General features: G+C 40.6%; 1 protein-coding gene across 1 annotated transcript in view; it reads left to right on the forward strand.

The window, feature by feature from the left end:
• Positions 1–22,983, forward strand: part of LOC148019359 (sulfate adenylyltransferase subunit) — a 111,351-nt gene extending 88,368 nt beyond the window's left edge. Inside the window, exons 4-5 of the mRNA XM_087701364.1 lie at positions 21,974–22,201; positions 22,302–22,983. Coding sequence (XP_087557490.1) covers positions 21,974–22,201; positions 22,302–22,646 — 573 coding nt within the window. The 3' untranslated portion in view covers positions 22,647–22,983. The remainder of the gene's footprint in view (positions 1–21,973; positions 22,202–22,301) is intronic.
• The last annotated feature ends 581 nt before the right edge of the window (positions 22,984–23,564 follow it).

The raw sequence follows: 23,564 nt of genomic DNA on the forward strand, positions 1-23,564 counted from the left end.
ATGAATCAATAATAAAAATTTGTGCTATAGAAGTCCCTCCTATTAATGATTTATTCAACCTCGCTATTTTTGAAAATTTGTTGTTTCCTTATCTACTCGATAAATTGCCTAAAAGGATATTAATAATTAAAGGAAACATATTTTTAGCGAAACCACTAATTCTGTGGCAATATATGCCTCTATCATGTTTCTCATGATAGAAATTGGTTTCAAGCTAGCATTGGTACCTTTTCATCAATGGACTCCCAATGTATATGAAGGAGTGTGAATCATGATTCGTTGTATAAGCAATTGATTTGTTTTTGTTTCAAAGTGCAGTTGTACCGCACTCGATCGGAAAGTCAATTTTAGGAAAAGCTTACAGGCACATGAGGAGTTTTTAAGTTTCCCAAAATGGATTTGCAATTGAAGTTAGAACTCTTACCAAACATTATGCAATCGATGATATCTTACGAAGAGTAAAGTAGAGTTGTAATGATGATAATGTTGAAGTTTTTCGTTCATTTTGGATTCTCATAATATTCTATTAAACTATCATGGGTAGAAACTACAAAGAATTTCATCCTAATGTAATTGTTAATGTTGCCTTGTATTCAATCTTACAACTAGATGTGGTTGTTAGTCGTCATGTGTGTCTTGTCTAGTCATCTCCTGCCTGTGCACCTCAATATGAGTCAGACGAGGACATTAGGACCTTTGACATTGTATTTGTTTGTCATTTTATGTGTTTTAGACACTTTTGATGGAGGGCACATTAGTGATTTCTTTTTGGGAACTTTTGGCTATTTTAGGGTTTTGACCTATTTAGGGTTTTGCCACTTTTTGCCTATATATAGGTGGCTTGCCCTCATGCTCTCATTATCCATCATTGATCCTTTGTGATCAACTATTCTTCCTCATTTTCTCATCCACCTACTACCATCGGCTGCCATATTGGTGCATAGAGTTGCGTGTTGGGATTGACTGTTGGAACGTTCTACCGCAGGCGGCTTGTTTACAGGCATGCAGAATCGTTTCTCTGCTACATTTTAGACTGGCTGGTCTTTTTTGACAAGGGCGAGTTCTTTTCGGTGCTGGGCGGCCTCTTTCTTAGGCCTGAGGCATGGCAGATCTGTGTTTAATGCAGGCATTGTAGTTTTGGGTACTCCTAGTATGATATCGGCCCCTGGATTGGCTGCATTTATATGTTGACAACCTCTATTCATCTGCGTTTACTACTCCCTCCTGCTCTGCATTAAGTTGTCTCTCTCACCTCGGATACTCCTCGTCTACATTGCTATCCATTAATCCTTTGTGATAAGGATCCCATATAGGTGGAGGCTATCCTAGTTACAGCATCTTTTTGTTTTCTTGTAGGCATTTCTTGAAGGACATCTATGGCCAACACGTATACTATGGGTGATTGTGTGGTTAGGGACGATTTAGATTGACATCCTCTCTCTCTTTCCCACTATATTCTTTTGGGCTTTCCTGTCCCCAATTGGCATTCATAGTTGCCAGGAGTTTCGGAAATGGCGAAGGAGAACTGCGTTTTGGAGTTACAAAACAAAGTTTTGGCCCCGGTCCGAAACGACGAATTGGGAAAATTGGAATCCAAAAAATTTAAGTATGAAAATAAAAGTATATATAGTCATAAATATAACCATAAATATCTGTTGAACCTCTACATCAAAACACTAAAATTCCTTGACAAGTAAAGTGTAACTTGTCATAGACAATAGACTAAAGATTGAAGGCTCAAAAGTAAACACTCACAAACTCATATTATGTCATATAGACTCAAAAAAGAGAGTACTCATGAGTCATAACTTAGTAAAAAGTGTGTGAAAAAGAAATACAACTATGATGTATCACAGTATCTCATCATAATAAGTCATCCAAATTCCATTGAACCATTAATATGAATCTACATAATCAACTAACAATAAGTTTGTAAAGTATAAGTCTATGAATCATTATATCATGAGCTGTCATCTAATGACTCAGTCACTCATGAGAGTCACTCAATATCCATCCAAAGCCATCTGAGTCTCAGTCTTTTGAGGGCTACTAGTAGGAGGACTAGTACTGCTACTAGAGGAAGAGGAGGCATCATCTTCATCATTTGCTACTGGAGATGTAGAGGTAGAAGCAGTTTTGCATCGAAGTCGAGATCCTCTCACTCTAACCAATGTATGACTAGACCGTGCCTGATGCATAAGTGCAGACATCTTCTCATGTAGCATATTGTAGATATTTATCCCCTCTAGAATGGTATGAATGTCCCATCGCATAGTTATTTTCAATATTGTTTCATAGGCCACCCACTTATTTGTAATGGTATCTTTACCTTTTTGATGAGATGACATTAGATATAGATGTACTTTGGATTTTGTCTCATAGGCCACATTGGCCTTATGTAGACGTTAATATATCTTTCTTTTTTTCTTTCTTTCTATGTCAACCTTATCTACATTTACTTGCTTTCACTCAAGTGTGTAACTTGAATTCTCAATCAAGCGTAAGTTACAATGGCAAAAAATCAATCTCTCAAGTTGTGCAGTCTTCAACTTATTTCTCTTTTTGGTGTGAAACAATGCTCATGTGCTCTAATTTCTCTTACAGGATCACTACCACAATCTTGCAAGAGAATATGCGAGAGAATATGGATAGCCATGCTTTTCTATCAAATTCTAATAAAAGAATAAGAATAAATTCATCACACTTAATTATGTTACAAGTTACCACTTACATGTATCATTGTGTGATGTAACATATCTATTGTTTAAACATTACTGACCAATGTCAAAGCACAATTTCCATACTTCTCCCATCAAGATACATGTTGGAGCTATGTCTTACGTAACTTTGTTGTGGAATGTGCAAATGAGAAAGTATGAAACATCTCTATCAGCCCACTTACTAAAATAATCTTGTAGCCCCTCTTCAAGCTTATTTGCATATCGATCCTTGTTGCGCCAAAGAGAATGCAAGTAATGTGCAACAACATGGATTGGTTTGTGAAATCAATCCCATCTTGTGTTCCACACTACGAAAATGTATTGCAGTCTATAACATATTTAAAAGTTAATATATTTTCACATAGCAATATAAATTATAAATCATGATAGATCATAGATTCATACATATGATTGAAAATGTAAAATTAAAATGAATGGATATTAATGTTTGTGATGAGTGTCTCTCCAATCAGATTCATGTAGATATTGATTCACTTACTTATCTTGAGATAAGAAGATGTTTCTATTGAGCGCCTCTCCAATCAGATCCACGTGCTTGTACAAAAAGGCCTAGAGTACTATTCTCCATATCAATTATCCTTAAAACTGTGTAAATGGGAGTTAAAGATTTTACCAATGTAGCTGCATCCTCCCGATAGATCCCATCCGTGACATTTTTGATAAATGCCAAAGCCAGGCTGTTCCCTCTCATCTCATACAACCCACTCTCCAGAGACAATCATCCTTAAGAGGCCCTCGTGGACTCTAACAAGTCTCTCCACAACAATAAACATGCAGGCGAAGTGAGTGTTTAATGTTTTCAAAAGATCCAAATCATTGCTTACCCTAAAAATGACATGGACTCTAGGTCTCTTCGTTACAAACTTTACCATGCTTCTACCTCTCTTGAAGAGGCCATCTATTCATCCAATCTTTTCCAAACCTTTTTCAAATCCTTCATAAGTAGATCCAAACAATGTGATGCGGATGGAGTCCACATGATCTTAGAGAACTCACTCTCTAACAAAGCACCCATAGCTACACAGTTACTGCCATTGTTAGTGATGACCTGCACTACATTCTCTACACCAATCTCCAAAATTGTAGCCTTGATATGCCTATAGATGTACTCATCTGTAATCAATGTTTCTACTGTCGATGCATCTATGTCACTATAGTATAGGAAAGTTTGGAAAACGGGGGAAATAGAAATGGGAAAAATCAGAGTTTTATTCAAATTTTGGAAACGAAAAAACGACGTTTCGAATTGTATACTAAAATAAACATGTTATTATATGGATATGTAAATATATCAATCCTACCACAACATGTATCCTAGTTTTATACAAAACTTTTGAGTCCTTGTCATATGATCGAAATCATGATTCATTACACGTGTCATAAGTGAAGACTCAATGGGTAAAACAACTTAACACAATTAAGACATAGTTTTCAAAACTTTAAATTATAAAATAAAGTATAATTTATGACTCATGAATCATCGAAAGATTGATATCAAGAATGATAAAAGCAAGATGCATAATAAGTAAAATCAAGATACATGTAACTATGTGATGTGAATAATTTGTCCAAAGTCAATTGAGCAGTAAGTACGAGGAACTGTTGAGCAATAACTATCAACATTAATGAATAATCATGATATCATCATGTGTATGTGATATGTGTAATACCACTAGTGGCTGGTAACTAGCAACTATAATACTAAATTGACTCCTGAGATATCATGAGTCTAGTCTCTAGAGTCCATGAGTCATAACTCGTCCAAATTTTGAGGATCCATGTACTATCTCCTCATCCAACTTTGAGGACACTTGTATCCCTTGATTGGATTTATGTGCCTTCAAAATAGATGTAGTGCCTTCAAAATAGATCTAGTGCCATGATAAGGTAATGCCAAATAGGAATTCGCAAAGAAGTTAAGAAATAAAGAAGTTTGAAGAAAAAGGAGGAGGAGGAGAAGGAGGAGAGAAAAAAAATAAAGGAGGAGGAGGATGGAAGAAGAAGAGCTTAGAAAAAAAAAGAAAGGAGAAGAATCTAGGAGGAGGAGAGAAGAATAAGAAGAAGAAAAGAAGAAAGAAAGGAGGAGGTGGAGTTGAGAGCTGCAAGAGATAATGTATTTGAGCCAGAGGAGGAGACGGTTGTATAGAAGACGAGGGTGCAATTGAAAACTAGTCTACAGGTCTGCTGTAGGGTTCCAAAATGACATTTCCCTATTCACATTTTGGTCCAAAACGTCCGTTCTGTTTCAAGGTCCTTGAAATGGTTTTTTGGGGTACTATATATGGCACGCAAGAACATGGTCCCTTTGCAAGAGGACACCAAGATGTTATATATATTCTTCCTCCTCATATATGTCCATCCATTACATAAAATAGTGCAACGATACTTTTGCTAAGTAGTCTTCAAATGCAACATCTTTAGCTCTATATCTTGTTTCTCTTTAACAAGCTCAAAGGTGCACAAAGTCTCGTAGAAAGGGCCCTTTCACTCACATCCAATTCGATTGATGGCCCTAATGGTTCTTTTTCACCTATTTGTATGCGCAACAACATGGAAAGGGATGGTGCACTGTATAAACAATCTTGTGATCTCACGAGTACCCTTTGCCTTTGCTTGCTTTTGAAGGGCGTTGCTGTAATACTTGCCCTTTCCAATGATCCCCTTGTAGCTCTTATTGTCCCAGTGGTACATGCATATGCTGATAAGCTACTACCACTGTGCACACCCCCAAGATTTGACAAAGGGGTCCGTGAAGCAATTGGATCCTCAACGGAAGTACTTGCACTTGCTTGAGTGGTCTTTGCATTTATATCCATAGAGACATTGACACTAGTAGAAGCATTGCCACCAACATCCATACACACTTTACTCTTCTTTGGGGCACTACCACCTACGGGAGGAGGTGAAACGATAGGATGTGCACTTGGTCATGAAGTATTATCCTCATGTGGTGTACTAACCATAAAGCGTTGTTGCCTCCAATGCTCTAAACTAGTATACACATCATCAAGCACATTAGGGTAGTTATCAATATCCTTACCACTAATATGAGCAATATGATTCTTCACTTGTGTAATGCTCCCTATGTGTATGACATGGTAGTAGTTGCACTCCCACCGCTTTGAGTCACCACTACTTCCGTAGTCGCTAACGATGCACGTGTGACTCCAAAAGATGTTCATAATCCCCAAAGGAGCCTATGCCAAGAATTGAGCAAGAGTAGCGACCACTATCAATTCCGCAAGGTTCCAACACGGCCAGATATCCTTCTAACTTCATTGGAGACATCACCAATAATAAGCTATAGTTGATCTTGGCTCATAGAGCCAGGAAATCCAAAGAGCTACGTCAACAAGCCTCCAAACAAAAGCTACATAAAGAAGGTATACTTGATTCTTTCTCATCAAATGTAGTGCACAAGTTTGATGATATTGCAGAGCGAGACCTCCATTAGGGATGGCCCCCCCTCTTGGAGAGAGAGATCTTGAGTATGTTCCCTACTTTCAATCTATCTCTTCTACCTCGGTGCAAGGTACATAAGTCTCCACTTTTGATCCTTTGTCTTTCTCTTTTTCTTCATTGCCTTTGTAGCATGTTGGTAAAAGAAGACAAATCTCACAGTTTCATTGCGAGGAACCCTCGTTGTTTAGGAACGGAACAACATGGGACTACATGGGGACTATGTAGGAGAGTTATCTCAGCAAATGCTTCGCGAAATTGGGTTCAAATGCTTGCTGTCATTTTTAGGGTTTGGTTGGCTAAAGTGTCCATTCATAGTTTTGGACACTCTACAGTTGGTTGGAGGCCAGCAATGAAGGTGTCAAGGCCATAGTGCACTTGTGGATCAGTTATGTTTCAAGAAATTGCTAAAATACAGCCATTTGTGACCAATTTTTAGCATATTTCAGTAATCTAAAGAAATACGGGGCGCCAAGCTTTGGGGCCAACAAGTGTTAATGTGTGGTGTAGGAGCACTTTAGCTCCAGTTGTGTGTGGAGTTTTCTTGCTGAATTCACTGTTCAGCTGAATTAAGTGTTTGCTAAAATGTGGTTTATTGCCCCTTGGGCTTCCAAACGCCGGTTTTATGGTTCTGTTGCCAGGACATCACCAAATTTTTGAAAGAGGTGAGCTTGTGGTTGTCTCAAGGAGCAAACACATGCATTTTGGTTTGTTGTAATTCAGTTACAACAAGGTTTATACTCTCTGAAAACAGTGTACAGCAAGGGGCAAATGGTAAAAGATGTCACACAATAGTGGTAGTAGGAGTGAATAACAGGAATCCCGTCTTGAGAGACACTCAATACATGGTTTTGAGTCTCCAAATGCTGAAAATGCTAGAGGACAGCGAGCAACAAATGTGATCGATGAGCATGCAGCTCAATCACATGTAATTCCACAAGTCCAAGGTGCTCAAGAAGCAAATGCAATGCTTATGGAAGAGTTAGCAAGTGCTGTTATGAACTTGTAATAGTTAATTCAGCAACCTCAATTAGTTGAATTTATGCAGTTAGTTCCTAATGTTAAAGGGAAAAAAGTTTCTTCGTACTCTAAACAGCCAAGTGAGGCTCATGGGTAGACATTTCAGCCAAAGGTATTGCATACATTGGCACTTGTAATGCCAAATGTGTAGGGAACTCCAATTCAGCAGCATGATCATCCATTAGGGAATAATGTGCAACATATTCCTCATGGACAGCAAACAATTCCTCCACTATCTACGCATCTAGGTTATTTTCAGGATGGATCAGTGTTTTAGGCTATGGATACCATTGCACTGTTCAATGTTGGAAAGCAAAATGTAGCTGGTTTTTAGCCACCTATGTTAGGTGTTTAGGGGAACTATCATGGGGCAATGCAGCCCCAAATGCACACTGGTATGTATGTAACATTGGTATGCAGCTAGGTATGCAAACTGGAACGTTTGGTCACTTGGGAGGCACTATTGGGCATATGTCAAATGCAAATGCAGCAATGGCATCACTAGGACCACCAGTTTTGCAGCCGCCCGTGTATTATAACTTGACACCTTAGGGTAAAGTTAAAGACTACAAAGAAGGTGGGGTAGAAATCAAATTGAAAACCTTTAATGGTATGCAGATAGTTTGAAGACTTTGATCTCTATTCATTCAACAATTTGATGCAGCCTACGGTGGGGGCAATGATGCAAGGCAAGGCACCAACAACTTGGGTGCAATTCAAATAGGTTTTCTCTTCTGAATGACTCACAAACACTTTTGAAGTGGATGCAACAACAACATGGCAGTATGCAGATAGTTTGAAGACTTTGATCTCTATTCATTCAACAATTTGATGCAGCCTACGGTGGGGGCAATGATGCAAGGCAAGGCACCAACAACTTGGGTGCAATTCAAATAGGTTTTCTCTTCTGAATGACTCACAAACACTTTTGAAGTGGATGCAACAACAACATGGCACAAATCAGATGCAATTCATTGTTCTAATTTGGAACAGTACATAAACAAATTTTGGGCAATTGTGTTGTTAGTTAGCTCTTTTCATGAGGTCGTGATTGCTAAGTAAAGAGAGACCTACTGTTGTGGTCTACTCAAAGAAATCCGTGACTATTGCACCAAGACAAAAGTGACTAACATGGCACAATTGACTGAAAATGCAAATACAGCTTATGCATTGATGAAAGGACATATCACAAGATTTAAGGGAAGAAAAGATGCTTCAAAGGACAATGTTGAAAATAAAGATAGCAAGACTGAATTTTTGGACAGCAAGTTTTAATCCTCAAAAAAGGGTCTACATGTTGAAAATCAATCAAAGTCATTCTTTTAAAAAGGAAAACAAGGCAAAAGGTCATTTGCTAGTGCCAAGAAAGTTGTTGAAAGAAAGGCATTGTATGGTGTTAACAAATGCTATGTTTGTGAACAAGAGGGGCATATAGCACGTGAATGGCTAGAGCATCAATCTAAAAATCATGCAAATGACAATAAGGATGAGAAAGGCAAGAAGCATAAAACTTTTGTTGGATTGGTATCTGACCTTATTGGTGAGGAACCAAACATGGATGCTTCAAAGTTGTGTCGTGCATGGGGAAAAGTGAGGGATCAATGCGTAGTTTCCTTTGATACATGAGCTTTTGCCTAGAATTGGCAGCCAAGTTGGGCATGAGAGATGATGAGATGGGTCCCACGGGTGAGGCTAGTTTGGCTTGTCCTGAACATGCAAAGCTAATCACGCCTATCATTAGAAAACTCTGAATTTATTTGTAGTCATATGTGGTTGATGAGGATTTTAACATTATGCCCTTAGAGGGCTACGATATTTTATTGGGTTTTCCATAGTGTCATAGCATGCATGCAATGATTGATGTATATAATAGGAAAATCGCTCTCGCTCATCAAGGAAGGCAACATGTTTTTAATTTAAAGTTAAAGGGAGAGTCTATTCCTCTTATGTCTAGCAATTTCTTCAGTAATGAAAAATTAACTTTCTACGTACTTAGTTTTGCAAAAGATGTTAGCAAAGATGATGCTAAGTCTAGTGTTTCAATGCTGAATAATGAGTAGACAAAATTCTTAAAAGGATTCCTCAATGCTGAACAGTGAGTGGACGTAATTCTTAAAAGAATTCCAAGATTGTTTTTCTAACTCCCTACTTGGTGGAGAAATATCACTTGAAAGGCTAGAGGATCATTCTGTTGACCTTGTGCTTGGTAATATATCTTCAAAAAAATAGTTCTCGAAACGTAGCAAGCCAACCTCCATGTGTCGAACACCAATAAACGTAGCCAGAAAGGCTGTATTTGATGCAGATGACACAGAGAGAGAGAGAGAGAGAGAGAGAGAGAGAGAGAGAGAGAGAGAGAGAGAGAGAGAGTAAAAACGAAGGTACTTGAGGAGACAGAAAATTGGGCGACAGCTGTTGGATACAAATGCAATAGATAGAGGAGAGGGAAAGTTAGGGCGGTAGCCATAGATAGAAAATGCAGCGTCGGGAAAATGTGTGCAGCTAGGCGATAAGTGAAAATAGTAGATCATTAGTGAAGAGTAGTTGCCATTAGTAGAAGAGCCTCTAGATGCAGTTGCTAGTAATGGATGAAGGAGATGGAGTTTGAAATCAGACGCCAAAAAGTAGTAGATAGTTGTGAGAAGCTCTAAACATGATGCCCTTTGCGAACGGGGTATGGGTAGCAGAGATACGACTCTTGAAACTTGTAAAAACGAGATTAAGAGAGTGTGGTGGGATGCATGCTTATTTATAGAAAGTTTGGGGCATGCAATAACTTTCTAGGATTGTGTTTCTTTTTAAAATAAGATGGTTTTTTCATTAGTTAACTGTGCTTTGGGGTTGTTTAAGTCAAGCTAATGCATTTGTAGCTCAACACCCCCTCTCAGACCCAAAATTGAGTCATGAGAAATAAGCCCTTTATATTGATTTTTCTTGTACCCCAAGGCATCCCATCCCAAAGTAGCCAAGGCATCGGGCAAAGAGTGCATATTGGCTACCTAGTGACCTACCAAGACTACAAAGGTGATGCTGATCTTACTAAGTGAGCCCAGATGATCATCCCAAAAAGGCCAAGGTATCAGACCAAGGGTGTGCATCAGCTGCCCAGGGGTCTACCAAGTCTTGGAAAGGTAGATGGAATCAACAATGGACCTTTTGTTTTGTTTTGTTTTTTTTTTTTTGGGTTTTTTTTTGGAGGCATTTGGTGTTGGAAATGCGATCCACACTTGCTAGAGAAAACTAGCTCACTATCAGTACAGTGGCGATGTGTTTGGAGAAAGATTTTCATAATTGGATAGATCGGAGGTTATCCATCACCTTAAGGTTTTGGGGGTTAGATGGCTAGCCCAATTATGGATAATTTTTGGTTGAGCACGCACCAGCGTGAACAATACTGGGATGGGTGACCTCTCGGGAAGGGGTGGTACGAGGGCCCCCACCCAGTTTCTAACTTGGTATCACAGCTCAAGTTGCTGAGCTTGGGTGGCACTAGGATCTCAACCGAGTTGTGGCTTGAGGGGGGGGTGTTGGAAATGCAATCCACACTTACCAGAGAAAACAAGCTCACTATCCGTGCAACGATGATGTGTTGAGACTAGGTTTGAATCCTAGACCAAATGTAGGAAGATTTTCATAATTGAATAGATCGGAGGTCATTTATCACCTTAAGGTTTTGGGGGACTAGATGGCTAGTCCAGTTATAGAAAACTTCTGGTTAAGCGTGCACTGGCATGAACAATATTGGGATGGATGACCTCTCAGAAAGGGGAGGTACAAGGGCCCCAACCGAGTTTCCAATTGGGTTAATTTGTTTAGAAGATATAGCATGAAGTGAGGGTTTCAAACAAGTGTTTGTCTCATTAAGTCACTGTGCTCGAAAGTACGAGAAAGAATGATGGATAGTCCCACGATATTCAGAAAACAAGCAAACAATCCCACACACTAGTAGGATAATTGCCTAGGGATTCCTAAGGGAGTGTGTGCATATGTACTGATCATACAGAGAATATGTGGAGAAAAAAGCACTACGACGCGTAAGCAAGTAAGACAGGCAAAGCCAGCATGTAAGCATAGGAGAAAAAACACGGTTGGAGATTGCCATGTGCAATATCACGAATATGGTGGATCTAGAGTTGATCACTTCAACGGTGACCGAAAAGGGATAAATGCGCAGTGATTTATGTTTATATGAACAGAATGCCAATGTATGGGTTAATGCAAAGGAGGATGCAAGTTTTCATGCTTATGTAGAATGTGATACAAAGATGCCACTCGGATAGTGCCCTTGCAGGGGAATTGGTCACTTGTCCAAGTATCCTTTCACAATCATATCATCCTGACAGTGCGGATGAAGTTACAAATGCTCATAATACTCAATACAAAATAAATAATTTTGAGAGTGAAAAATTGTAAGTATCATCATTGTTACTATCAAGAGAAGGAAACCACCCCCTCTCAAACTGGAAGGAGAAGTAAGAGAGAAGCACTCTCTCCTTGTGAATCTAAAGAAGTAGAGGGGGGTGTACGCAAGTCGATCTGTGATAGATGGTATCGTAGAACCGGGTTATTAATTGCCTTGGTCAAAATATCTGCAAAATTGTCACTAGATGGCACAAACTCTAGCCGAATATTGCCTAGCTCAATCTATTCTTTGGTAAAATGGGAATGAACCGCTACGTGTTGTGCTTGAGGGATGATAATAGGATTACCCGCAGTGGCAATGATACTCTTGTTGTTGCAGTAGACAATTGTAGGCGACTCACAAGGAAACTGTAGTGCAGCCAACAGGTTCCTCAGATAGATGGCCTTCATAGTACCATCGAAGAGAGCTTGACACTCTGCCTCGGCTGTGGAAGCTGCCATTTTCTTGTACTTAGGGCTAGCCCAAGAGATGCGTGCCGTGCCCAAGGTATAGAGGTAGCCGCTATGGGAACGCTGGGTGTGAGGATCTCCCGTCCAGTCAGAATCAATGTAGCTGTGCAAGCATAAACGATGACTATACCTTAGTTTATAATTATAGGTACATCTTAAATACCTCAATACACGAAGATAAGCAATCCAATGAGACATTTTAGGTGCATTAAATATTGACTAAGCAAAGTAATTGAGTATCCAAGATTTGGCCTAATATGAATTAACCAAAGTAATTTGTCTATAACAAAAGGATAAATATAAGCATCAAAAGATTAACCCAAGGTATCCTTATGGAAATGGATAGTGGGATTAAGAGGCGTGGCCATTGGCCATGTTTGATTAGTGCAATATTGTTCCACCAGTTGAAGAGCGTACTTTTGCTGTGATAGAAATATGCTTCTCTCAGATCTAATAGTCTCCATCACTAAGAAATAAGTCAACAAACCTAAGTTTGTCATCTCGAATGTAGAGCAAAGTTTTGCCTTGATATCTGCAATAGCTACAAAATCTAAGCTAGTGAGTAATATAACATCAACATACAGTAGGATTGGTGAATGGTTCATTGATATGGTTTCTGATAAGCATGGTTACATTTGTATAGGAGATGATAGTTAGGATAACATAAGAGAAGGAAGTTGGACCTAAGCACAGGAGTGTGTGTTCATTGGCTATGCTTAAGAGCGGAAAGCGTATAAATACTTTGATCCATCTACACAGGAAACAATAATCAGCAGAGATGTTATCTTTGATGAGTTGCCATTGTGCTATGGTTCTTTTGTTGCTGTTCCACATGATGTATCTTTAGATCATATATCTACTGATATTTCACAATAGAGTACTACTATGTTTGGGCCTAGAGGTGATGTATCTCTGAGTGTCTTGCCTCGGACAAGCAGGTTACACAGTCATGCATCACCATCCATTGACACTACTATGTTAGTGAGGGGGAGAAATGTAGCAAAAGGCAAAGAAGGTAAATGCAAATAGAAAGTTCTTGATGATGTTCTTGGGATTTTGACTTTTGGATATGATTCGACTTACAACTTGGATAGTAAGTCGAATCATATCCATAAAGAAGGCTTGGAATTCTATTTGTGTACACTCTTGGAGTTATTGCAGCATTGAAAGGTATAAAGCTAGGTTAGTAGCAAAAGGCTTTGCATAACAATATGGTTTGGATTATGAGGAGACATTCAGCCTTGTTGACAAAATGGCAACTATAAGGACAGTAATTGCATTGGTTGCAACAAAGGGCTAGAAATTATAGCAAATGGATGTTAAGAATGCATCTCTGAATGGAGACCTAGCCATTAGGGAAAATATGGACTTGAAAAGGGCCTTATAAGGATGAGATTAGGGGGAGATTACTTTTTCTAATCCACGGAATATTAGTGGGCCTAGATGTCATGGTGGGGTAAAATAGGCATAAAAGAGGACTTCCGTTACATAATAATTTGTGTGAAATGATGTGTTATATCAACATTGGACTCTTATCTTAGTGGTAAGAGGTAGGGTCCACAAATGTGGGGTAGTGGGTTCGAGTCCCAACCGGTGTGCGATTTGAAAAGCATACTTTTTAGAATCTCCATCATGGCCTTGATTGTTGCGCTTGCTATGTGGTGTAATCTAGTTATTTCCCGCCTTTCAAGCTTGCAACTTGGGCTATTAAAAACCTTTTTTTGAATTGGAAAAGTGAAATTTGAAATCAAGAAATTCATATATTGTAAGACCACAATTGAAAAGGGCCTTTTTTATGGATTTTTAAATCCAAAAACCATTCATCTTTTTCAAAAAACTACCCAAGGTCCATATTTTCCCTAATGAGAAGAGGTGTTCATGGATTAGTTGGAAGGGTATATGCACCCTTTGTATCCAAATTATGTCTGCAAGCTAAAAACAATACACTTACTTCCAAAGTCTTGGATTTGCAGTTGGCAAGGCTGATTATAGTCTCTTTACAAAGAAAATAGATGCAGGAGTTGTGGTACTAGTCGTCATCTATGTAGATGATTTGATTATTATTGGAGAGGATGATATTGGGACACAAGATGTTTTGACCATGCTGAAAACTGAATTTGATATGAAGGATTTGGGAGAATTGAAGTTCTTTCTTGGCATTGAGGTTGTAAATTCAGCTATTTTACTTTGGTTGATGCAAAGATAGTATACACTTGAGATGCTGAAGAAATATGATATGACAGATTGCAAACCCTTGGATACTCCGTTGGATCAGAATACTAAGCTGGATGTGAATATTGGAGCCAAAATTTCAGATAATACTATCTATAGACAGATGGTAGAAAGTCTTATCTACCTTACCATCACTAGGCCTAATCTCAGTAACTCAGTTGGACTTATCAGTCAGTTCGTGCAGAAGCTTAGAAAACCCAGTTGGATGTAGTGAGGAGAATTATGCGCTATGTCAAGGCTATAGTAGACTATGGACTCTTATATGAGTGGTAAGAACCTAAAACTCATGGGATATATTGATGCTAGTTGGGCAGGTTGTCCATATGAAAAGATGGTCTACTAGTGGTTATGCATTTAGCCTTGGTAGTGGAGTGATTAGTTGGAGCAGCAGGAAGCAACCAACAGTTACACTCTGTAGTATTGAGGTAGAGTATAGAGGTGCTGCATTAGCAACTTGTGAGATTGCTTGGCTGTTGAAGTTATCGATAGATTTGGGTATATAGGTAGATGATCCAGTGGCACTGTATTGTGATAATATGAGTAGTGTACTTTTGGCTACGAATCGTATGTATCATGCTAGAACTAAACACATAGAGGTATACTATCATTTCATATGAGAGATTGTACTTGCAAGGCAGATAGATCTTCTACATATAAGAACCAAAGACCAAGTAGCTGATATCTTTACCAAGTTAGTAAGTAACGATAAGTTCAGTCATTTTAGAGAGCTACTTAGGGTACAATGTCTATCTTGAGCTCAAGGGGGAGTGTTGAGAGTCAAGTGACTTCATAAATAAATTCAGTTGGCTAACTCTTGTCAATTAACTATGGTCAACAGATTTCAAATGCCTATGAAATGCAAGAAGCACTCAGTACCGTCATGTCTCAAGCTCCCCCCACCCTCCAGCTGCTCCCTCTACCTGCAGCAACTTTCCCCCTCAGGTAGCACCGCGATGTGATTGATAGTTCTCTCAGAAGGGGCGCGCAATGGAAACCTCTGGTCAGACGCTGGCGCACTCAGCGAGTGCCCCCCAGTTAAACACCTTGCGCGTCGTCCTCTTTGAGGAGCAGCTCTTAGCCGTCCAAGCTAAGGAGTTGGAGCTAAGGAGCTCATGGAGTTAGTCTTTCGCGGATACACTGACAGCAGCAGGAGTCCCAAAGGTACGGATGGTAGTGAAAGAGGTCAAGAATATCCCACAGTTCTTAGAGATTGAGGCAGGCAGACACTCCTTTAGGTAGTAGGTCATTGTGACTGGGCAACTAGGGAAGTACCTAGCTACCACGACTTTGAGCATCAGGCAGCAATTTGTATGCGTTTTGGAGCCAAGGTGGGTCCTCCGACAGGCTCGTAGGTGGATGTTGACGGCTTCACACGGGCCCAGAGATGACGGAGAGGGAGACGGCAGGGGAGGGGGCGCAGCCAACTCCTCAGACCTAGCCTCGATAGCAGGGAGCAGGCAGACGAGCAAGCGATTCTCCCTCGGCAGAGCAGTCCACAGTCCCTCTTGGGAGGACCGCAGCCCCCCACATCCTCCACCCGCGCCACAGACTACCTCGCCTGAGTTGCGACAGCCCCCTCACCCACTCTCTCTCTCTCCCCCCTTCCCCCACACACACCCACACCCGCCATGCATCCCCGTCCATCCCACTATTCCTCGATCCTCTTCCCCCCTACCACCTCCCCTACAAAGCACCCACCAACACCCCCCCCCCCCGCCCCCCCCCCCCCCCCCCCCCCCTTCCCCTTGATCCGCACTCGGTTAAGGTGATCCCCCCCAGACCCAGCCCTCCTCCTTCCATAGGAGGTGACGAGCCACACACACCTACCTCCTGCTCGCACCAGCAGTCTTGCCCCTCCCATACAGCCACCAACTCATCTACCCCTGCTACCCATCACATCTTCCCGAGTTAGGCATAGCTGTTGCCACACGAGTTCTTCCGCAGTGGCCCATGGTCCTACGTGAGAGTTGCAGAGTGCGGAGAGTTCCCACTACCTCTTGAGGTGGGGATTTTCATGGTTCGTAAGTCAAGGAGGGGCAAGGTCCATCTACTAGTACCACCGGATGGACCAAACTACGCCTTTTTTCTTCAGTCCTCTTACTCAGGGGAGTGGACGACTACACAGATAGAGGAGTTGAAGAGTCAGGTGGTGGATTACATCTCCCAGTGGATGGGAGATGAAGGATTAGCATTGTTTGCACAGCAGTGGCATGGTTGCATGATGGACATTAACTGGTGGGCTGGTGCCGAGGTCCCACACTTGAGCATTATCTTTCAAGTCCCCCCCATAGTAGAGAGGTCCGAGGGACGTGATCGAGTGGCCCTTGGCATAGGCGGCCCATTTCTACCTGTGTACAGAGTTACGACTCTCAGCATGGCCGATAGATGCATTGATAGTACCAGCTGGAGCATCTATCACCCCTATGGTCCAATCGAGGGCCACCATGGGGGACTCGATTTCACCGTCCAGACCAGTGGCAAAGCGTACTTGCATGCCTCATAGTTTTTCCTCCTCATCAGCAGCATCCACACCAAACAGATGCCTGTTCGGTCAGTCACAAGTTTCCCCATGAGCTTCCACCTTGCATCCTAGAATGTGAATAGTCTCCACTACAGTGGGGCATGTGGTTCTAGGAAGTTGATTATTCGGCAGGAGTTGCATGCCCAATAGTGATATTAGAGCAGGTTCGAGTGTCATCTTAGCCTATTGTGCCAAATCCTCTATTCTACTTGTTGGTTTCTATGCTCTTCATTGCTTGTGCCACAAGAAAGAAAAGGTATGCATCCCACGATTGTTGTTGAAGAAGAAGAAGAAGAAGAAGAAGAAGAAAGAGCACACACATTTGGAGATTTTCAAATCTTAGCTTGCTTTCTTTAAATTTCTTTATCAAAATTTGTCCCTTTTTCAATTTATGCTCTCTCCATGGCATCTACCATCGTGATGTCGAGATATGGCATCATGATTGAAAAATTCTTGAGCATAAACTTCTCCATCTGGAAGACAAAGATCCAACTCATACTTATGCGAGAAGGCGCATGGAGAGTTGTCTCCACTAATGAGTCCGAGCATGTTTGGGGCAACATATAATTTCATCAAGAATGGCTTGAGAAGAACGAAAGCACACTTGCCATCATTAGGACTAGGCCTCTTTGACAACCTTTTTCATCAACTTGATGTTACAAAAACGACAAAAGAGGTATGGAGTGGCCTTCAAACCACATTTGGGGGGAGATGTTAATAAATTCAAAATATTTATAAAGATGCAATTGTTTAGTTTCTCCTATAATCCTTTGGAGACTCTTAAGCAACATCTTGATTATTAAAGTGTTCTTTACCAATAATTGACCATTGTTAATAGTCGTCTGGATGATGATGATGATAAAAAGGCTATACTTAATAGCGTGATGAAACTCTTAAGATGGATCAAGAGATGAAATATGAAGAAATGGTCTCCATTCTTTTAGATGATGAAAGGCACAATAAAGATGTTGACATAGTACTGGCAGCCTCCTACACCAAGAAACAACTGCCTAAGTGTTGATGCTGCAAGCGTATTGGCCACACTCTGACCAATGCTACAAGAAGAAAGACATGCAGCAAGACAAACAACATGGCCGATATGCCGCTACTGATACCTTATCAGATAGTGACCTTGACTATCCACTAGTTTTGACAAGGCCATTAATGTATCTATTCAATCATTGTCTCTTGAGAATGCTGAACCCTATCAATATGATCTATGAATCAAATCCTAAATAAATAAATAATGTGTATCTTGACTTGTGTATACTTCTCGCGAAATGAGATCATAAAGCCTATGTTGTTGGGACTGCGAGCTATAACCCATGAACACGTGTCTTTTGGAAGTTGGCTCAAACTTATCCCTTTGTTTCTTTGGGATGTGAATGAACACCCTGAAATATGAGACATCCAGCTTCTGACATAAATAAGCCTCAAAAGGTGTTATACCAACCATGGTCGAAGTAGGGGACGGATTAAGGATGTGGACAGTGGTGGCCAATGCTTCAGCCCATAGACACTGATGTGTCTGCTAATGCTTCATCATACTCGGTGACATCTCGATCACATTGTGATTCTTTTGGTCCAATATGCCATTCTCTCGAGGTGTGTTCGTGTTGGCAAACTCTTGGTGAGCGCCATGATCTGCACAAAACGTGGTTAGCTCATTGGAGATAAATTCCCCTCTGTTGTCGGAACATAGGGTCTTGAGTTTCCTACCAGATTTGTTCTCCTTGAAGATCAACGAATCCTTGAAGTGTGAGAATGCTTTTGACTTCAACCTCCCTAAGAAATACACCAAGTCATCCCTGCTAAAATCATCAATAATTAGCATAAAGTATAAGCTCCCCTTAATAGACTTCGAGTGTATTGGTCCATATAAGTCCGTTAAAACAAACTCCAAGGGCTGGTTAGCCCTACATGAAGCCTTGTTGGGAATCACATCTCTATGTTACTTGCCACGAATGCAAGACACACATGGTTGTCGCTCACCCCAATCTCTAGTAATCCAGGCACAAGCTGACTCCAAACTGCCTTCCGAAAATACTTGTAGTTGAGATGGCCAAACCGAGCATGCCATAGCTCAATCTGAGTTTGAGAAGAGAGAAGAAGGGAAGTAAAGGTTGATGAAGTCCACATCTAGAGACCTCATGACTTGCATAAAGAACCTATTGAGAATCTCTATCAAGAACTTGAAAAGAGCCCTTATCAAACTTGACCATGAGACCAAGAGCACAAATCTTGCTCATTGAAAGAAGATGATATCCCAAATCTGGCACATTGAGAACTTGTGATGTGTGCGCACCACCTTGTCCATTTGGAATCAACAACATATCACCTTTGCCTTTGATAGGAACCAAAGAGTTGTCACAATGAGAATTTGCCTATGCATTGGATGCATATGAGCAATATCATCTCTAGGAGTCATATGGTAGGAAGTGCCACTATCCACAATCCACTCACGAGGGTGGGGGGACAACATCATTGCATTAGAGGCCGTTGGAGGAGCATCCTCAATCACCTCCAAATGGAGAAAGGCGGCTGATGAAAGAGTAGTCATCGCTCCAGAGTCCGTAGTTTTCTCCTTCTTGGTGTCCTTGTCCTTGTCAGGGCAATCCTTTTTCTGATTACATGTCTTGCCAGAAATGTGACAAGTAGATTCCTTGGCTTTATCTTTCTTGGTCTTCTTGTCCTTCTTCTTATTGTTGTTCTTTCCCTTTTGTTGGGAAGATTGTCGTGTCAACGCCTTTGACTTCGGAGTGTTCTGACCTTTGAGTTGTTCCTCGTCCATGACCATTGGAACCAACTCCCACTTAAGGGTATCTGTTCACCCTAAAGCTATCAAGGTAGAATCGAATGCACTAAATCTGGGTGGTAGCTGCAAAAGAAGAGTTATCACCATGTTCTCCGAGGTAATCAACTTCCCTGTGTGTATTGGATCTGCATTTGCAATTGCCAAAGCTTATTGACATGCTCTTGCATGGAAGAGAACTTGGACAGGGCTCAAGTCTGCATTTGTATCTCTAGAGACACTTGTTTCATAATGGTCATCCGATTGCACAACCGGTCCGATTCTAGCCATATCTCTTGAGCAATAGTCAAATGCTTGATGTGAGCTATAACAGCAAACCTGCAAAAAACAGCAACTTTGCTCCTTCACAAACAGCAAAAACCTGCCAAACACAGCAACTTTGCTCCTTTTCCATGCTTCACTTGTTTGCCTCAGTCTTGTGTTGATGCATAGCCCTCTGGCTTGCCCTCGAATGTTGAAAACACAAACTTTTGTCATGCTGGAATTTCCTGTCCAGGTCTGTCCATGATCAATCAGCCTTTAATGCCGCTCTAATACCATTTTAGAGTGCAGCAAATATGGAAACATATGACCATACTGAAAGAAAATGTACATACATGAGAGAATAGGGAGAGAGAAAAGAGACAGTAGAACACAGAAATCTACAGTTGATGAATGCTGAATGGAGGCAGATGTGTACACGGGCTGCTAAATGTATCTCCGCGAGCCAATCTCTCTCTCTCCACGTGAAAAACAAGTGAAAAATGACCCGGGCAGGCCAGCCTACAAATAGGCTGAAAAAATAGGGAAAATCTGATCATGTTGGTCATTTTTCACTTGTTTTTCACATGGAGAGAGAGATTGGCTCGTGGAGATACATTTGACAGCCCATGTACACATCTGCCTCCTTCATTTCAGCATTCATCTACTACAAACACTGAATACAATAATCACAACAATGTTGTGCGGAAAAAACGGACTGCCACATGGCATCCTACGTGGTCTTCTGACCTGCCCGACTACCCAGATATGCAGGAAATGACTTGGCGACTGCATAGAAACGTCCAACTGAAAATAGGAAATGTGTAATTGTGCCCGAGAGTACTAACTGGACAATAGTAAACTGCCTATGCCTATCCAAGGGATGAATAAATCTCTAACAGGGGACAGCAGAATTTAGGCACTTGTAATCCGTAAAAATGAGATTAAGGCTGATTGGTGGACAACTTGTCTATTTTTAGATGGATGGGTCCTCCCAAATTAGGGTTTGGCTTATGGGACATAGACACTCTGGGATGATGATGCGGCATTGTTTAACCTATTTATAGAAAATCCTAGGTCCACAATGCCTTCTTTTGCACAATAGACTCATCCCTTCCTCAAATAGACTATGTTACTACAATGACGTGGACCCAGTATCTTGACGTGGAACCAGAAGATACTGGGTCATGTATCAGTTAATGTTGGATAACTGAAGATGTTTTGGGTCATGCTTCAGAATCATCAAAGGTAAGATCTTGTGGAATTGATTTTGTAATGTTGAGTATGGACTGTTGGGCTGATTTTGTAAAAGAGGATCATGGTAATCCTGGGTAATAAATTGGCAAGGAAAAAAGATTTATATTTAACCAGATGGAAGATACCAATGGGGGATTCCTAAAAATTGCATTTGAATCTGGGTTCCTATGATCAAATTTAGCTGTTGCTTGAGTTCTAGCTTGTGTCAGCTTTCAAGTTGGTTTAGGGAATCTTGATGGGCATGAACTTGGGCTCACACTAGATTTGCATGAACACACCATGTGAACATATATGCCCAACCAAATAATGCTCCCAGCAAGAAGACTTGGACCCACAACTCATGATTATGAGCCCAAGTCTTAACTGCCAGGCTATCACCTTTGGGATGAACATAGGTGTACAACCAAGTAATGCACCTATCCAGACTTGAACCTACAACTCATGATTATTAGCACAATTTGTAAGTGCTAGCTAGCAATTGCCAATTGAACTTTTCATTCTCTAAAAGAATATTACATACAGATGTTCTGCTTTACTCAAACTTGCTAGATATTTGGATGTCTGAAACATGACCTCTTTACTTGGAACTTTTGTTTTTGGACACATTAGAACTTTACAAAACCAAATAAAGTATTATGTTGATTTAGTGCCCAAGCATCCAGATAGTGCAAGAAAAACAGTAAAACATTTGTTCTGTAATTGTTACACGACTTGCAGGTTTGAAAGGTTTTGCAAAAGGCAATGTTGGTTTTAAACTATGTACAGTTACAGAAGTTACAAGGGTGTTTTGAGAGTTCTAAAGTTAAATCCTCTACACAGGATGCAGCACGAAGAGCCTTAGAGCAAGCATTTGAAGGAAAAAAGAACGTTTTTAAGAAATGGGACCAGGAGATACGAAACAGAGAGTTGGCAGGTGGTGATGGCAGTACTGGTGGGTCTTTTGGGGGTGGTGGGGATGGGGATGATGGAGGAAGTTTGGGCCAAGACTCTTGGAATTGGGAGGAAGCAGGGGAAGTTTTCATGGCAACAACTGCTTTAATCATACTTGTAAGTGCATCTGTGGTAAGCTTTTGTCTCCTATCTTGTAGTTGGGTTCCTTGAAGTCACATGTAACACCCAGAACGCTCTTTTCTTTTGTTGCTTGCAGTACATGTGCATCACACTTGGACCCCAAGATACATTGAAGTTTTTTATTTTCTGGATCAAGTTTGTCCTTCGTGGCTTCAAGATTAGATCAATGCCCAAAAAGTATAGGCTACCTCGTGACTTAGCAGTTGTTTCAGATTCTGTTACTGATTCTATATCTGCCTCTTATACGCCACCATATAAAGAGAGAGAGCGGCAAGAAAGGGAAGATGAGGAAGACATGGATGAAATGGAAGAGAGATTGGAGAGAGAAAGGAGAGAGAGAGGAAGCAGTGGTTACAGAGAAGGCAAAGAACAAAAAGAAGACAGAGACATTGGAAGGTTTCTCAATGAGAGGGGAGAATAATGACGTTTTTCAATTTTCATTCTTTTTCTACCTCAGCCTTCAGAATTTTGCCTTCCCTTTTGAGCCCACATAAGTAATCAGTATCCAAAATGAGATGCGGTGACACTTCTTTGCAGGTTGCAGATGTCCATCTTCTTTTATACATAAACCTTCTTGCATGATGGGGCTGAGCACAGTAACCGCCCCCAATACCCATCAGAATTGAGGTGTCCAAAATTAGCTGCAGTATCTCTTTTTTTGGTTGGATGGTTTGAATCAACTGCTTCGAAGGTTTAGACCTGAGCCCTGTTAGTCGTGCAGGAGTTTTTGTTTTCGTAAAATCTTGTTTTCTTTCTAATTGAAAGAGCTTTGCATAGCAGATATGGGATATCCATTTTCTGTCAATGATTTTCTAAATTAGCTATTACTTTGTTCCACCCAAATATCTATTGATGAAGCTGTGACATGAATAGCTGACACTTGGGTTGCACATCATGGTACATGGGTTCTGTTGTCCTGTCATAACAGAAATGCCTTAGATAGAATTTGATGCAACATAGAGTACATTGTTCTGTATAATGCAGATCTGGTAATAAAACGGATGTTTGGATTTTAGAAATACGTTATTTGCATGTTGTTTCGGCTATTACTGCATCAACTGACATTGTGCATTTGTTGTCCATGATAAGGAATAATTACCAACAATTTTTGATGATGAACTGAATTTCCTAGGGTAAAAACGTTTTGTGCAAACTGTTTGACAGGTTTGACTTGAGTATTGCTATGTATTTCCTTGAATAATGTTTGTTGCAAACAATGATAATACAATTGATGGGGCTACTGTCAGGTTCATAGAGTTAGCTATAAACTTGATGATTTCATGTACCTCTGCCGTATGGCTGTGTTTGTAAATCTGAGAAAAGGACTCAAGAAATTTGC

Source organism: Lygodium microphyllum, chromosome 20 (assembly GCF_053477565.2).
Source record: "Lygodium microphyllum isolate KBCC chromosome 20, Lygodium_microphyllum_v1.1.10, whole genome shotgun sequence".
NCBI lineage: Eukaryota > Viridiplantae > Streptophyta > Polypodiopsida > Schizaeales > Lygodiaceae > Lygodium > Lygodium microphyllum.